General features: G+C 39.9%; 2 protein-coding genes across 2 annotated transcripts; one reads left to right on the top strand and one right to left on the bottom strand.

The window, feature by feature from the left end:
• The first annotated feature begins 7,239 nt into the window (after positions 1–7,239).
• On the top strand, positions 7,240–10,151 carry dlx6a (distal-less homeobox 6a). The gene is made up of 3 exons (XM_074613737.1): positions 7,240–8,118; positions 8,785–8,978; positions 9,349–10,151. The coding sequence occupies exons 1-3, from the start codon at positions 7,806–7,808 to the stop codon at positions 9,586–9,588; spliced, it is 747 nt and encodes a 248-aa protein (XP_074469838.1). The 5' UTR covers positions 7,240–7,805; the 3' UTR covers positions 9,589–10,151.
• Positions 10,152–13,363: 3,212 nt separating this feature from the next.
• dlx5a (distal-less homeobox 5a) lies at positions 13,364–16,960 on the bottom strand. Its single transcript, XM_074613735.1, has 3 exons — positions 15,426–16,960; positions 14,819–15,003; positions 13,364–14,305 (listed from the first exon to the last, which is right to left on the bottom strand). The coding sequence occupies exons 1-3, from the start codon at positions 15,766–15,768 to the stop codon at positions 13,991–13,993; spliced, it is 843 nt and encodes a 280-aa protein (XP_074469836.1). The 5' UTR covers positions 15,769–16,960; the 3' UTR covers positions 13,364–13,990.
• Positions 16,961–17,335: the final 375 nt, after the last annotated feature.

Raw genomic sequence — 17,335 nt, 5'->3', positions numbered from 1 at the left:
CACCAGGTGTGACTCCCTTTTCTCTTCACTTTTTTTCCACTTGGGTTCACACAGTGCTCTTAAATTTCAGGCTCTTTTATTTTGCAGTCAGTGTTGGCTATTGTGTGCAGCACTTCCTCCAGTGGGGCATTCATTCCTGCATGAGAGCCAGCCAGCCACACAACACACACACACACACACACACACACACACTATTTTATTAGCTTGCATTGAGGATATTATGTGTGTGTGAGAGATGCATAATAAATATTCCCACCAACAGGATTTTTCAGTATTTAACACGGTTTAATCATGGATAAGATCAATAGCAGTCTATGTTTTCTCTAGCACTTCATGAAGAGTTTAGTCTTCTTTCTCAGTGTTTATTCCTCTTTTATGAGGTTCATCTGGTTGCGTTTGAACCTCAGGTCTAAGTGAGATTTTAATTGGTGATGGTGGCTTTATTTATCCAGCATATGCTCCACATCTTAAGTCTCAGTGTCATTATTATCTAATAAAGATTACACTTAACATGTTTATGCAGGCTCATAAACATGTGCTCACATCATGGCCTATACAAAGCATCACCTTATTTATTTGTCTTTGGATGCATGTGTAAGGGAATTTTGTTTATTTCTCAATTATTCAGTAAAAACATCCTTTTATTTATCCCTCATAGATTAGTATACACTGTATGGTTGCTACCAAACCTCATTAAGAATCCATCCATTTTTAGCTCCCACAAGCTTGTTATATGCTCCTATAGGACTGACATAGTTATGGTGGGACAATTTAGTATCCTTGCACAATATATTAAATCCCTTATTAATGGTCCACTATAATCCAGTGTCATTTCTCTATCAGGCTCCATGCAGCGTGTGGCGCGCACTGGAGGCGCGCTCAAACCACCTGCCTGCTCGGACTCAGACCTGCTCTCTACAGGATCCGTCTGTGTCACTGAGAAATAATCCTCACATTATTGCAGTTAATTATATTATTACCTGAACGAAAAAATCCCCCATAAGATGCATAAAAAATATCCTCCATCCTGATATTATGCTTGTTTTGTTTTTTTATTATAATAAGATTTCTGTTATATTTAGTTTAAGAAATATGTATTTATTCATGTTGCAGACACTAAAAAAATGTCTGCAACATGATGCCAAATACAAGATACAACACTTGAAACGAAGTGATAACATAAACATCAAGAATAATAGCCCCACTAATAATAACAATAATATGAATAATATTTTTAATATATAATATGTTACCATATTTGTGATTTTATTGTCTGATGTTCTGTTTTAACAGTTACCATATATTTTACTTTATTTATCTGCTTTTATTGTCTTGTGCTATATAAATAAATGTATTATTGTTATTATTAATAATATTATTATTATTATTATTATTATTATTTCGACGTAAAATGCGTGAGAATAACACATAATAAAAAGCAAAGACCTTGCCATAATTGACGCAGACACATGTATGTTTTAGCTTATTATGTGTGATCAAGTCCAAACGCTTTCTAAATTCTGATAAAATCAGATTTCGTCCTTTAATATTCATTTTTTTTCTCTACTGTGACACGTTCCTGTTCATTTGTGCTTATAGTTATTCAATATTTCAGGAGTTTGTTTAATGCTCCTCGTTGTCAAGTATTCTTTCTTAATTTCTCCCTCTCTCTCTTTTTTCCCCCCTCAGATGAAAAGGCGCTGTAATTATTCCTGGAGGTTGGTGAAATAAATGATTGTCTTTGAAGTATAGGCCCAGGCCTCGGACTACATTAGAAGCCAAGCATGTGATTTGCAACTGTTGAAGTAAAACCCTCACTCTGCTGCTGCAGGAAGAAGAAGAGAAAAAAAAAAACAGGGAAAATGAGGAGGGTGGATTCTCTGCAAAAAAAAAAAGAAAAAAAAGAAAATGGTATCTTTGTTTGCTCTCCTTTGTTTACCAGGGGATTCTTTCTCATTTTTCCTCTTTTTTTTTCATTTTTTACTAATTCATTTCAATGGCTTTCAAACAGGAAATGGAAATGTTGCTCCTGCCCTCTATTTCGGCGGCAGCGTCCTGGCAACAGAGCAATTTTCTATCATCAGGGATAAACGGCATCGAACAGTACATTCTGATAAAAAAAAAAAAAAAAGAGCCCATGATTGCTGGCCTTCCTGTCTGTCATCTATCGACCAAATCCTCTCCTTCAAGACCGACCACTGTGCTGTCAGACCTAATAATGTGGCGTATTAAAGTCGAGAGAGGGAGAAAAAAAAAGAAAAAAGGGGGGGACCAATGCACTATAGTCTTATTTGTCACCAACATAAAATTCAGATTAACTATTTGGATATAGCTCTTTTGTTATATGGTCTACAGGATCATAGAGTCAGGCGTGTTAATCAGTTCTTATAGACATTAAACAGCAGTATTGAGCCTATAAACTGATAAATATATATAACCTATATGGGCTTAAAACTGCCAAAAGCCAAAAATATGTTAGCTATTTCTCCATTTATTGTCTTAATAATATTGATAAGGCAAGGCAAGTTTATTTATATAGCACATTTCATACACAAAGGCAATTCAAAGTGCTTTACATTTGTAAAAGCAAGATAAAAGAGCACAAAGTGCATAAGATAAAAACGAATAAAAGAATATAAAAGTATAAGTTAAAAGAAAAAAAGAAAAGGATAAGAAACGTAAGACGTTGTTGCCATTTTTACAGCCTTCTGCTGATCAGGATTATCATACATATTCTATTGTTACACTTCGCCCAAATGACTGAATTTCAGGTGTGTTTTTGTTCCTTATTTCAGAAACAAATGACATGAGCATATATAAAAACCATATAGGACTGCTTCAGTTAAACCGAGCGATGCAATCACTCAGCTGGACCCTAAACATGCAGTGAGAGGAGGCGACAAGAGAAACAAGCAGTCTTAATTAGGACCAGTGCAGCTTCAGTCGTGCCAAATTAAATCCATTAGTCCGTGAGAGGCTGTGAGGACTCAGTGGCGCAGGCCTTTTTTGCTTATTTGTGGTCATTTAGCTCCACTAACCAACACGCTATACACCGGGTCCATCTGAAGGCCCTCCTGCACCTGGAGGCCATGCATAATATGCCAATTTTATCTATTTACTGGAGAGATAATGCGATCCTAATTTATGATGCAAACTTATTGTAAACAGTCGTCTGCCTCGGGAGCGCATGGTTTCTCTTTCTTTATGACAAAACCGCACTAATTTTTCTTGGTTGTAGTTGCACGCTTTTTTACAAAACACACATCAAAGCTTTTGCATAAGTGGGTTTTGCATTAGCGCGCGCTGTGCTGTGCGCAATTTGTGTGCGTAAAAGCGGCGCGCGCCACCATTTGGACACGGATGAGTTCTACTGGAGCATTAAAGGGCTGATCGGTGATCATTTTGGGCTGATGGGGGTGGGGGTGCTCCCTCTGAATCTAGTTACAATGAGCCGTGTTATACTGACAGCTGTGTGGAGCATGCATCTGCACACAGAGATGGAGAAGAGCATGATGTCGACGCCTGGCTGTCTGTTCTGTGCAGCGCCAGTGGCTTTTTGCGCTGCGGAGACATGGAAGACATGTTGTTTAAGTGTCTCCCGGTCTCTGTCTGCACAGTGACAAGCCTCAGCGTCCCCAAAAACCGCCCGGATCTCCATCCCCGAGCAGCCAAAGGAGGTGGCTTTCCATGCGAGCCAGTCAATAGCTGTTAGAGGCAAACCGACCGCAAACAGCCCAGCCTCTCTCTACAATTATAACCTGGAGCTCCATGTTAACGCTCAGATGTGATTAACACATGTGGCCAGAATATAGACAAGACAAAACAGTCAGTGACACACATTCAGAGAGAGGAGGAGAGAGAAGAGAGGTCTATTTTAGATCTTTTTTTAACTGCTCTGGCGGCAATTTGTGCATTAATCTACCATGTTATACTGTTTTGTGCGTAAAGGACCTTGCGTATTGATATTACCAATCTGGGTAAAGATGTGATTAACACATGTGGCCAGAATATAGACAAGAAAAAACAGTCAGTGACACACATCCAGAGAGAGGAGGAGGATGAGATAAGAGAGATCTATTTTAGATCTTTTTTTAAAAGCTCTAGTGGCAATTTGTGTATTAATCTGCCATGTTGCAATATGTTGCATCTGTGTAATATTGGGCTATTGTCTGTGCAATATGGGCAAGACGGTATAGACGATGCAGTGCACTACCTGGGTGCAATACCTGCCATGGTGTGTGTGTGTGTGTGTGTGTGATAGTATGTGCCATTATGGACTCTGTATGTGTTGAAACATCTCTTTCTGTGGAACTGTTTCCCTGTCTGATGTGGAATTGTGTATTATTGTTGTTGATGCTGTTTTAATTTAGTGTTTGTAATTGCAGGAAAAATTTCCCCACGGGGACAATAAAAGTATATCTTATCTTATGTTATGTTATACTGTCTGTGCGTAAAGGACCTTGCGTATTGATATTATCAATCTGGGTAAAGGTGCCTTATCCTTAATAATAATTAAACTGTGACTGTGTTAATCATAATAATAATAAAAAAACGCCTGGTTATACACCTATACAGTGTAAAATATTCTCAGTTTTCATGCATCCCGATTGTAGACAGTGATGTGAGGGGAAATCCCAGGCCTGGAGTGATTTTAGAGAGTCATTCATCAGCGTTTTATAAGACAGCTGGAAATAAAAGACCACTTCTGTTAAACCACCACGGCCATTGATTGTGCTGAAGGTCAATCATCTACTTAGGGACAAAGTGATTTCTAGATTTGCAGCTGTTTCATTTTTTTTTTTTTTGGTGATTGACATTTTGACGAAGTGAAATATGAAATAATTTCTCTCCAGAATGAGGCTATGAACTCCCTAATAGGGCAGAGTACAACATGGTGGGGGGCATGATATATAGCAGGTGGAGTAAGAAGAAGAAGAGGGTATGATGTGTCGTTTAACGAAATTTGCCAAACATTTTTGGATTTTAAACGAAAACGATTTATAGATCGTGTCCACTGATAACATCCTGCAATAGGCCATGTGGTTTGCTTGCAATCAGACACGGTTGTCAGCATGCATGCAAGAGGCTATAACATCTTAAACATTTCAAAAAGGTCGAGCATGTCATGTTCTCTCCATTCAAACAAATCCGTCCTTTCACCACTTTCGCCTTAATCTCAGTGAGCCTTCCCAACGCAGCGCCTAAGGGAACACCAAGACTTTGACATTATACTTCATAATCCTGCGGTGTGCACGCAGATGATGCTGCAAAAAGATGAAGATGTCTTAATGAAGGAAGCAACTAACATCCCTTTTTTCAAAAATGTACGTCTTTGTATAGCAGCAGCAGGCGATTAGAAAAGGTATAGGATCTGGTTTCTCTTCTGCGTGTCCAAGTGGAACACTGGCCACTATGTTAGATCACTGAGGGGTGACCAAAGGTGTGCTGCAAAAGGTCTGCACTGTGCAACTAAAAACACAGAATTTATCAGAGGAGATGCAATCATCCATCGGTGTCAGTGCGCGTAAAAGAGCATCCAAATGAAGCTCTTACCTGCAGCCCTCCTGGAGACAAAGAAGCACCACTGATTTTTAAATAAAAAGCATGAAATAAATCCATGTGGTGGTGCATGTCTCTGTGCCTCTGTGTGCTCCTCTCCTGGTCCGCTGCTGGAAAAATGATTATCCAGGCTGGGTTGTGTGCACTTTTTAAATCCCCACAAAGTAAATAACAACCCGTAGCTGACGATAATAGCAAGGTACCCAAGTTCTTGTTACAGAAAAAAGGAGAGAAAATTGAAACTAAACGCTGCATTTAGACAACCATTTTTGATAAGAGGATAATTGAGGCGACACTGGCGTATAATTAGGGGGATAATTTATGCTATATCCACTTTTATTCCAACCCTCCCCAAAATAAATCCAAGTCCATAATCATTACAGGCGAATTGTTCTTAATTTTATAGCTGCAATTTGAGTAAAGTGTGGCCAGCTAATCAAATAGGTTTTCGTAGTAACTTGATTGCAACCATAATTATTTTTCATCGCCACTTTTTGGGGTTGAAAAAGGAATGTACTGAAAGTGGTGCAAAAGAGGAAATAGCGTTTTATTCTTATATGCATGAATCGCAGCTCTCAAAAGGCGAACTGTATAATTTACATATATTGAGGACCCTATCGGGCCTCATGTTACAACACGGATAAAAGACACTGTCAGTTCATCACGGTATCCACCCTTCTATGTGCAAAATAACCTATTGTACCTCAGGCATATTGTTATTTGATGTGTCACATGTGCTGTATTTTTCAATTGTCTGAAGATGCTTAATCATATGGTCAGTAGCAACAGTTATAATATATGTTACTCTCAGAGCAGAGGGGGGCTTAAAGAGGGACTGCTCATTAGGAGACACATCAAAGCAAATACTGCACTGGAAAAATAATTCAATGACCATTTATTGTCTTATTTATTATAGTATTTATCAGCTGTACTATTTATAGATTTTAAGGGCTGAGAGAGAGCCAGGGTAAAATGCATTTCAATGTACTTTTAAATGCATATGAATAATAAACTTGAAACTTGATTTATTTTATGTTTAATTTTAACAAAAGAAGTTCTAATTTGTAAATTTAAAAAGTAGTGGAGTTGTAGATATATTTACACTTAATTTCCAAGGATATTTCCACCTGTTTCAGGAGCTTCCTTGACATAAAACAGATCACCCAAGTATAAATAAGTATAGAAAAGAAAATATTTAAATGTATATTTAATAGGACTGGGAAATATTCTACACTTTGTAATTGTTTATAAATTTGATATAAAATATGTAATCCTTCTAAACGATGATTAAATGACTGGTGAAGGTGGATATTTTCTATTTTTGGCTATCTTGTAAATAATTTATTGGTTTGAAAATCAATTTTTGACTTTAATATTGTTAAAAATTATGTATATCTAATAGGACTTGGAATATTCTACACTTTTGTAATTGTTTATAAATTTGATATAAAATATTGAATCCTTCCAAACGATGATAAATGACTTGTGAAGGTGGATATTTTTCTATTTTTGGCTATCTTGTAAATAATTTATTGGTATTTATTGGTTTGAAAATCGACTTTAATATTGTTAAAAATGATGTTTCTTAGATGCTTTCCTATAAGTAATTAATTCCTGAGGAGAGGAGGAGTTAAAGGCTGAGAAAAAAAAGAGGCACATCATATAGCAGTGAGGCTAAATCAAAGTGCGCGCTATATGTTGTGCGTCGTCCGTAATTTGGGGGGTTTGGGTTAAAAAACTAAATCGACTCCAAAAAAGAGGTGTTTTTTACGTGTGAAGCTTGTCTGTAGGAATTATGCGTCTTTTCCCCACCACCATATATTATTCCCCCCATAGTTGTGGTGGTGGGAGCTGGTAAGGTGGGTTAACTCCAGCTCAAGTCTCCGTGAAGCGCACAGAGCTCTGATGACGTTGGGTTGGATGACCAATCGGGAGGCGCTGCCCTTTTGGAGACAAACCATTTTACTTGTAGTGTCTGCATCAAGTCTGGAAGCAAAGGGGCTCAATTTTAACAGAATCCAACCTTAAAAAATCTCTCCCCTTAACTTATGCCTACCGCCACTTTTGAGTGCTGAATATCACACGACAAGGTGGGGTGGGAAATAAAAAGACGCGTCTGGAAAAAAATCGGGTGTTAATAGGACAATATCTGCAGCGCAGCGAGAAGAGAGAGGGGGAAAACCGATTTGGTCTTGAGAGAGAGAGAGAGAGAGAGGGGGTGAGTGCTCTCAAGGCAAGAAAATTCGATGATGACCATGACTGCGATGGCTGACGGTCTAGAGGCTCAGGACTCGTCCAAGTCTGCTTTCATGGAGTTTGGACAGCAGTCGCACTCACAGCAGAGCTCTCCGTCGATGGCCGGCGGCCACTACCCGCTGCACTGTCTCCACTCCGGCTCACACGCCACACACCACCAGCACGACAACAACGGCGTGTACACCGGGACCAACACCTACAACAGGTCGTTACCGTACCCCTACGTGAGCCATCCGCACCACAGCCCGTACCTGCCATCCTATCACAACAACACGGGAGGACAAACAAGGTTAGACGGCACAGGTAAGAAAGAGACAACCCTTTTCACCAGCAGTCACCAGAGTGGAGAAAAAATTCCAGCCGTTCCAAATTCGGACATTCGAATGATCTTTCGAGCTTAGGTGAGCGATTCGTTCCAAATTCGGACATTCGAATGATCTTTCGAACGTAGGTGGTTCGATTACATGGAAGAAAAAGCCCCGTGCGTAAAAACGGCACCGGATAATTCGAGATCCAGCCTATATTACCTTTCTCAGTCCCTTTTTAGCACTCCCCTCACTTCTCCTTCCACCACAAAACCTGTTTTAATGCACCGGGGTGTGATCATCACGACCGTGCAAATCCTCAACCAACTACTCGTGAAAATTAGGGCAGCCCGCGCGCCTTGAATGTTGTAATTAGCATTTAATTGACATGTCATTACCAGCAATATCCTAAATATGACAGCGGTATGAGGATTGTGGCTGTGCATGCGCGGCACTTTTAAAGGCAATGTGAGAACGTTTACCTGGCACGAATTTTCATTTTTTACACAGTTTTCATTCATCTTGGATATTTCAGCTGTTTTAGTTTTTTAAGACACGTTTGTATTTTTTCCTGCACCCATAACAGAAATGCAGATATCCCATCCATCCATCCATCCATGGCTGTGTGTTTTTTGAATACTAACATTGGTTGTTTTTGTTGCAGAGCAGCAGAAAACGACGGTGATTGAAAACGGGGAAATTCGTTTTAATGGGAAAGGCAAGAAGATTCGCAAACCTCGGACAATATATTCCAGTTTGCAGCTTCAAGCACTGAACCACCGGTTCCAGCAAACACAGTACCTCGCTTTACCGGAGCGCGCCGAGCTGGCTGCCTCTCTAGGACTCACACAAACCCAGGTAATGAGGTGGAAATTTACGTCCTGGAAACCCATCATGTATTGAATTATATTGACACTTTATTTTATTGACACTATAGCTGCTGAACCATAATCATGGCACCTGCACTTTATGATCCATTTATTTGTCTACATTTTGATTTGAATGTTTGCTTTTACTGCCAAGAGGTGCTAAACTGTTTTTCGTTGTTTTCAATGACAATGACAATAAAGTCTCTATTCTATTATAATAAAATATTATGATATTATTATTTGGCTGTGTGTTTTTTTTTTTGTTTTTTTTAGTAATGATCTTTATAGTATTTACCTTGCAGAAACTAACCATGCATTCTGCAGGTCACTAATTACGCACCCCTTCTCTCTCCTTGCAGGTAAAGATTTGGTTCCAGAATAAGAGGTCAAAGTTCAAGAAGCTGCTCAAGCAAGGAGGCAACCCGCACGAGAGCGACCCCATGCCGGGCTCCATGTCTCTGTCTCCTCGCTCTCCAACCATCCCTCCCATATGGGACGTCTCGGCCTCTTCCAAAGGAGTAAACATGCCGGCTAACAGCTACATGCCCGGCTACTCTCACTGGTATTCCTCCCCACATCAAGATTCAATGCAGAGATAGACTGAATGAGTGCGAGAAAGGTCACAGTGAGCTGTCTGGAGGCCTCCGGATCTCAGTTTCCAAACGTAGCCTACAATTTGTGTCAGCTGCAGAGACTGGATGCTGGAGAGAGGAGAGAGGAGAGAAAAACCTCTGGAGGCTGCTCCTCTTCTGCTGAAGGATAAAAACGCAGCCAAGCCTCAGTGTGATGACACAAAACAAAAAGGGAACTAACCATTTTTTTTTTTTTTTAAGCGTTACATGGCTGTTCAGTATGGGCTCGCATCTTTGTTATGCTTTTCATTCATGTCAACAAATCTGAGCGTCAATAATACCAAATATTATCAGTGACATTTTGAGCCACTTGTTTTTGGTTGGCAAAGAACTGCTTATAACAACTCTCTCCATGTGGAGCCTCTCTCGCCATGTATGATGGACTCCTCTGACTGCTTTTGATTTTTGTTTTCTCTCCTCCAACATGCAAAACCCAAGCAAATTGTCTGTCTGTAAATATAATCTGCGATTTTAGTTGTACATACACTTTTTATGTTTTGTCAGATTGAGTAAACCGTGACTCAAAAACAGATGCCTGCCTGTTGCATGATTTCATAAAATTCATTTTAGGCCTTTTTTTTTAATGCTTCATATTGGGCCAACATGACATTCATTATAACTAGGCCTATTTCCCAGTCCCCCATGGTGTGTGCAACACGAACACAAGGTAATGACACAGAGCTGCAGTGAAAAGCATCTCGAGTAAAAACATTTTAAATAAATCCAAAATAGAGTATATAGATTTGATCAAACGCACTGGAGGAAATGAACTTACCCTGCCTCCGCTTGCTGCCTACATTCAACCTCGAAAGACATTTGCTCCAGGTCCAGCTCATCTCGTCATTTCACCCTCAATTATTAGAAAGTATTGACAAAATGTTTTCTCCCTTCTCTCCGTCCTAATGCAGGCCGTTAAATGCCAAGCTCCGCGGGATCGATGCTGAACAAAGCAGCCAGCTGCAGCAGGCGTTCAATATGAAGGAGATATTTGGGACAATTTGTGGGGTTTTTATCCAAGTGAGCGCTTTTTTTTTTTTTTTTCATTCTCATAAATGCAGGCATAATTAGGGTAATTTTTGATGTAGCCCGCTGATTACAGCGTTTTTACCGTCAAAGATAATTACCTGTAATTTTCTACCACTTTTAATACTAAAAGGCATCTTTATTTTGGATTTGAGGTAGCACAGATGGAACAAAAGGGGGAAATTATTCGGTTATTCACATACAAATTGCTCGAGAAGAGTGAGCGCTCGGGATATTATCTGAAATTACAACTGCTGAAAAGCTTCATGCAGCTGTCAAGTCGCGGATGTCCCACTGGCGCACATTCATTCAGCTTTCTACCTGCATGGGCCCCCATCCATCAGTCTGCAAGGGGGCCTATATCTGCTCCTGGTGCCATATGTGTGCACCCTGATCTGATCTATCTGCAGGTCTGCAGGGAGCCCGGAGCAAAGAGTCGAGTAAACATCAACAGAGCTCACAAATACACAGTTGAGGTTATTCAGCTCTGAGATCTGACACGTTTCATGGTGTTTTTGCAAATGGGGGGAAAAAAGGCTTTGATGAGATAAATCAGATGGATAGAGGAATAGATAGGTGGGTTGGTAGGTAGGTAGGTAGGTAGATGGATGGATGCAAAGTGCAGCAGAGTGACAGATATGGGGGTGGGGGTGCAGAGAGGGATGGGTCACTTCTTGCTCTGTGAGCTCTATATCTGATGCACTATACAGCAGGCTTCTCAAATAAAAAAGCTCCTATAGCACCTGACAAGATTTCACACATAAACTGTGCAGCTAAACAAGCCTCATAAAACACATCCACAATCCAAATATATTATATCCAACAAATAAAAAAATAAATAAAATCTTAGGAAAATGCTATCCATTTCTCTGTCACAATATTAAACTGCCAATAGTGTGTCATAGCCTCCTCTTCCTCTATACTAAGATCACAGGACAGTAAAATAGAAGACTGCATGGTCCTTACCTCTCTTTCAGCTTCTCTAACACAGATAACCCAAAAAAAGGCTCTGCTCGCTTTTACTGCTGGTGGTTGAATAAGCAAATCCAGGTGGGAAAGTGTTTGCACACCCCGGTAAAGCTCTTATATATTGCCTGCAAAATTAGCTGTTATTACTGTCACTGTTTAGTGATGGCGAGCTTGCATGGGAGAAAAAAAAAAAAAAAAAAAAGCCCCTCTGCAATCAAGAACCAAGCGCATCTTTGCAAATTATAGGTAATTGTCAATGTCCAGATTATGATAATGGAGGCCCTAATCCTGGAGAATAATTATTGTGGAGTGTTACAGTTGAAGCTGTCCAGTAAAGCTAACTGTCATTATTTAGACTCGATTTGCAAAAACTGGGGAGGAAAAACTAGCTGAGTGGAAAATGTTCGGTTGGAAATAAACGGGGGGCTCTCGATATAATGGCACCACTAGTGTGTGTGTGTGTGTGTGTGTGTGTGTGTGTGTGTGTGTGTGTGTGTGTGTGTGTGTGTGTGTGAGGTGGATAGTGTGGGACATACAGTAGAGAGATATAAAGGCCTATGTGTGCATCATGTGCACGAGGCTGTGCGCGCGCCTGAGTGTTCTTGAGAGCGTGCACGTGCACTGTGAAAAATTGAAATTTCTCGAGTTGTAATTACAGGACTAGAGTTTAGCCTGCAGCAGAAATTAGGCCGCAAACAACAACAACAAGGAGCACGTTGGTGGCGTTTTAGATTAAGAATAGTGTACGTGTGTGTGCATGTGTGTGTGTGTGTGTGTGTGTATTCAGTATAGGCTGCATTCAGGAAGAGGATTGTGTGTCAGGTGGAAATGGTAACACGCATGGGTCAGTGGTCAGATGCAGAGAGGATTTTGTGCGTAAAAACTCATATCTGTGCGCAAATTCAATTAGATCAATTTTCAAATCCCCCCAATGTTTCCCACAGTGGCACCGGTTTGTTTAGTGTTTTTTTTTGTTTGTTTTTTGCAGCAGTGCTGGTATTACTGCCCTGCTAATAACATGGTGAAAATTGTGGAGGATTTTCCTTTTCTTTTCTTTTCTTTTTTCTTCTTTTTTTTCTTTCCCCCGGAAGGTGGGCTGCGGCCGGGAGTGGCAGAGCTCTGGAGCCGGTCTACCCCCACAGGAATGCGGATTGTCTCAGATCTCCGTGCCGCCCCCCTCGCCTCCTCTCTGCCATTCAAAGCGGCTAATTGTAGGGGACACAAAGCGAGAGAGCGACTGCAGACTGTCTGCTGCTGCAGCGAGGAGAGGAGAGGACGAGCTGGAAGCGACTGAAAAGCTCAATCAGGTTCTCCACTAAAACACAATACGAGTGATAAAAAGGTGATCAGTGTGGTGGCGATTACAGGCAGCAGTGAATATAATAATAATAATAATACAGAATATGAGGGTAAATACACAGCAAAAATACTGTGGGATAATTTTAACAATTTTGGGTTCATATTTAAAAAATATGGATTATTATAACAAGAAAAAAAAATCTGAGATATCACCATAAATCAGATCTATTATCAAGGAAATGAGCCACTATTGACTACCGCAGACACAATATTAGAATTTATAAAATATTATAGAACTATTAAGAATAATATTTTTTTGCAGAAATTACAACAGTAATATTATAGGACAAATCAATCCAGTTCAAGAAACACTGGTATTCAATCCAGATATTATTATGGTAGGTTAAGTGGTAATAGCCATTTTCTCAGAAATTGTATTTATAATAACACATTTTTGCTCAATGTTTGTTTAATAAAGTCATACATGTGAAATGTTATTTTCCAAATGTTAAATAAATGTGAAAATAAAGGCATTCCTTATAAAAAAAAAAAAATGCAGATATTTGTCATCCCCATCTCCAAGACGAGTGTTAATTCCGTCTGTGTAATATCTTAAATAAAAAAAATAAAAATCACAAAATAAATATAAATCCTGGGAGTTATGGCGAATGAAAGCTATTAAGATTTACCACATTTGTCTAGCTTCATCTCAATACGGAGCAGCAGTGATTTACAACCTTGTGTTGTAATGTCACCTGAGGCTCGCAAACCTTATTTGTGTCTGTGAGTCTTTTGTCGTGATTTTCAGTGTAAATAACTGAGGGGTTACAATAACAAGAGACTGCAGTGAGGCCGGACGTTTCAAAAGGTTTTCCATTGTCCATTTAAACGTTTAATAGTCTTCCAAAAATGCAATAAATTACATGCACACATTTACACATTTTACACGTTTTTTCTTCTATGACTGTCATCAAATACATTTGCATATTCCTCTGAAAATTTGAAACACGAGTCCCATAGAAGGAGAAAAAAAAATTGAAATGAACAACAGGGTTTTTTTTTGTTTTTGTTTTTGTTTTCAATATAACGTCCCTGCTCCAAGAGCCAACGAGTGCTGTATCGAGTTAGGGGTCTGCAGGTGGGCGGTCATGGAGCTGCCGGCTGAGGTGTACCATGACCCCGAGCTTTCCAAAAAGTTAGACGCCGTGGTGTTGATGTTTTGTGGCTGCAGGCTGTGCGGCCTGGAGGGGCCCTGTGTGTCCCAGACGGCCGGAGACTGTGGAGAGTTGCACACCATGGGGTCGCTGGAGCTGGGGCTGTGCTCCGGTGGAAGCTCGCCGTTTTTCATGATCTTCTTCAGTTTTGATCTCCTGTTCTGGAACCAGATTTTTACCTGGAAAAAAAGAGCGAAGAAACAGGTTAATATCTCATAGAAACCTCAGAAACAATCAGAGGCGGTGCGTAAAAGGCGCACAGAAACGACGCGCACCAAAACATTATAAACATTTAAAACAATGAAAATATGTAAAGAAAGCATCCCACTTGTGTGTATGTATACAGGTGTACAGTATATCGGTGTATATATATAGTTGTGTGTAGGTATATATACTCCTTTTCGATCTATTCACTATTGTTATTTCTTTTATCCATTTATGTATTTATTTCCTTTTTGTTTTCCCTTCTCTGGGATTATTCAATGTAATTCCATGTGTACATCACCAAACTTTCCATGTGTACCAACATTATTTCCATCACTACAAAGAGGAACAGGGGGGTGGGGGGGTAGGATATACGGGTCTAGGATAACACTGTTTCAAACATGTAAAAAATAATTTCTTTACAGTTGTACTGCTCCATTGTACTTTTTGTGCCAATAAAAAATGTGAAAATAGAAAGCATCCCATACCTGTGTTTGCGTGAGTCCCAGCCCGGCGGCCAGCTCGGCTCTCTCCGGCAGCGCCAGGTACTGTGTGTTCTGGAAGCGCCTCTGCAGGGCGGCCAGCTGGAAGCTGGAGTAGATGGTCCGGGGTTTCCTCACTTTCTTCGGCTTGCCGTTTACCATCCTCACCTCAGGCTCGATTGTCTCTTTTTCTGTTCAAATAAGCATAACAAGAATAAGCATTGTGTGCACTATTACAAAATTGCACTTATATTGCAATATAATTACAAACAAACAATATATATTTTGTGTGGGTTGTCGCCTATGTCTCTTAAACTCACAAGAAAAAATCCAATTTCATAAACCAAATTAATTCCAGGCTGGCAAAATATTCTAGAAATACCGAAAAACACATTGAATGACGTGGTTTTCAAATAAACATATATTAGAATTAATTATTTATTTAGCTTCAGATTGCATTTTTTTTTTTATTTTACGCATGAGGAAAAGTCAGGAAAAAAATGAAAATAAATAATAATAAAATGTTTGACAAACTATAGGTGATTATCCACTAATAATCTGCTCTTTATATATTATTATTACTATAATGGAAAAATAAATGTGCGGCCCTTACCTTGTGGACTCGGCTGTGCTTGCACTCTACTGTAAGTCCCAGCATACTGGTGATAGGCTGGAGTCGTGTACGAGCTGTAATCGGTGTAGGATTTTGTCGAGTAATTTCCAGCGGATCCGTTGACGCCTGGGTACTGGTACTGGTAGGCATTCAGAGGCTTTCCGTACGAGGTGGAACTGGGCGAGCAGTAGCCGTGAGTGACTCCACCGGCCGGACTGTAGTAGCCAGAATCCGTGGCGGTGGACTCCGGTAAAGTAGGAGATTCCTGAGACGGATGATGCATCGTAAAGGAGCTCTGGAAGTCTGCAGTTTTCACTATCCTCCGATCGAATACTCCAGTCATACTTCGAGAAATGGAACGCGTGGGTTCGAGAATGGAACGCGTGGGTTCTGTTTTATTTGATTATAGCGAAAATATATGCAGTCTGACTCCAAAAGTGGTGTGTGGAAAAACTACACTGGCATTGTGTTGAAAAAGGCTCTCAGGCCGTCGGGCTCTTGGTGAAGACTGCAGCCAGCCCCGCAGCAAAGACTTGGTTAAATCCTAAATACGCGCTCTTACGCACTGCAGGGAGGATCTGGTTCCATTGGCCAAGGACGCAACACAGACACAGCTACACCCAATTCAACTCAGCCAGCTTTCTTATAGAGGGGGGAAAACCACCCGGGCTATGAGGCGGCATTGTTGTGTTTTTATACGATCAATCAATGGGAGCAATTAAAGTGTTGGCCGTGTCATCGGTTTCCACGTTTTTCAGGAGGATGAATTAGAAGGGACAGAAACCTCATTTACCCCAAAAAGGCCTGACCGCTTATTATGATTGTTTTCATTATTCTTTATTTATGCATTTTTTATTAAATCCGATTTATTCTATTATTAATTTTACAGCCAAATAACCTCAAAATGACAGCAAATGTTTCAATCACCTCACATTAATACATAAATCAGAATAACTTATTATTTTCTATTTGATCAGTAACATAAAGCTAAAGCTGATGAAATATTCCAGCCCATTCCTTAAAATATACACATCTTAACAGTGTTAAATGTCCAATATATTTATCAGCTGATCCAATATATTTAATGTGCTATATAAAACATATTCCAACAACAGCTACCCCTCACACATAAGCAATTTTTCAAATCAATGCAAACTGCTCTTTTGATTGGCGTGTATAATAATAAATGCCAAAATTGACCAGCTTCCCCCAACGGGATCATTAAAGATTCATCGTATCTTATCTCATCTTAAATCTTATGTGTTGCAGAGAATGCAAAATCAACTCTCAGCCCCTCAGTTTACTACACATCTAGTGGTGAACAGCGCCGACCAGTGGGCAAACTGGGGAACTGCAATCCGAGCTCAGGCCTATAGTGGCAAACCCATGTACATGTTGACAAAGAAAAATGGATGAGGAATTTGATCTCACCTTATTAGGCCACTACTAAAAAAAATAAGGGAAACGTGCAATTAATAAAAACAAAAGCTTATTAAAACAAACTAAAATGAGCAAACCAATTTCTCCAAAAGGCTTTAGGGCATCATGTGCAGAGGATATAAATCACCAATACTAGATATATTGTATTTAACATACAGTATCCAGTACATACCGTATATTGCCAGTATAATTCACTGGATACATTGCACCCAATATCATTTGCACAGTGCACAGAAGGAAGTAAGACTGCACTGAGCACTGCTGCACTCACTTTATATTTCAAAATACTCCTGCTGGTTTACAAAGCACTAAATGGTTTAGGGCCAAAATACATTTCTGATCTCCTGCTATGTTATGAACCATCCAGACCTCTCAGGTCATCTGGATCAGGTCTGCTTAGTGTCCCCAGAGTCAGAACTAAACATGCAGAAGCAGCGTTCAGTTTTTATGCACCAAATATCTGGAACAAG

This window comes from Sebastes fasciatus, chromosome 17 (assembly GCF_043250625.1).
Source record: "Sebastes fasciatus isolate fSebFas1 chromosome 17, fSebFas1.pri, whole genome shotgun sequence".
In the NCBI taxonomy this organism is placed as follows: domain Eukaryota; kingdom Metazoa; phylum Chordata; class Actinopteri; order Perciformes; family Sebastidae; genus Sebastes; species Sebastes fasciatus.
Note: the sequence above shows the minus strand (reverse complement) of the source record. Positions and strands in the feature narration are given on the sequence as shown.

Coding starts and splice junctions, on each gene's coding strand:
- dlx6a (XM_074613737.1), top strand. CDS start 7,806: ATGATGACCATGACTGCGATGGCTGACGGTCTAGAGGCTCAGGACTCG. Junction 8,119..8,784: donor AACAAGGTTAGACGGCACAG/GTAAGAAAGAGA, acceptor TTTTTGTTGCAG/AGCAGCAGAAAACGACGGTG. Junction 8,979..9,348: donor TAGGACTCACACAAACCCAG/GTAATGAGGTGG, acceptor CTCTCCTTGCAG/GTAAAGATTTGGTTCCAGAA.
- dlx5a (XM_074613735.1), bottom strand. CDS start 15,768: ATGACTGGAGTATTCGATCGGAGGATAGTGAAAACTGCAGACTTCCAG. Junction 15,004..15,425: donor AGCACAGCCGAGTCCACAAG/GTAAGGGCCGCA, acceptor TTATTTGAACAG/AAAAAGAGACAATCGAGCCT. Junction 14,306..14,818: donor TGGGACTCACGCAAACACAG/GTATGGGATGCT, acceptor CTTTTTTTCCAG/GTAAAAATCTGGTTCCAGAA.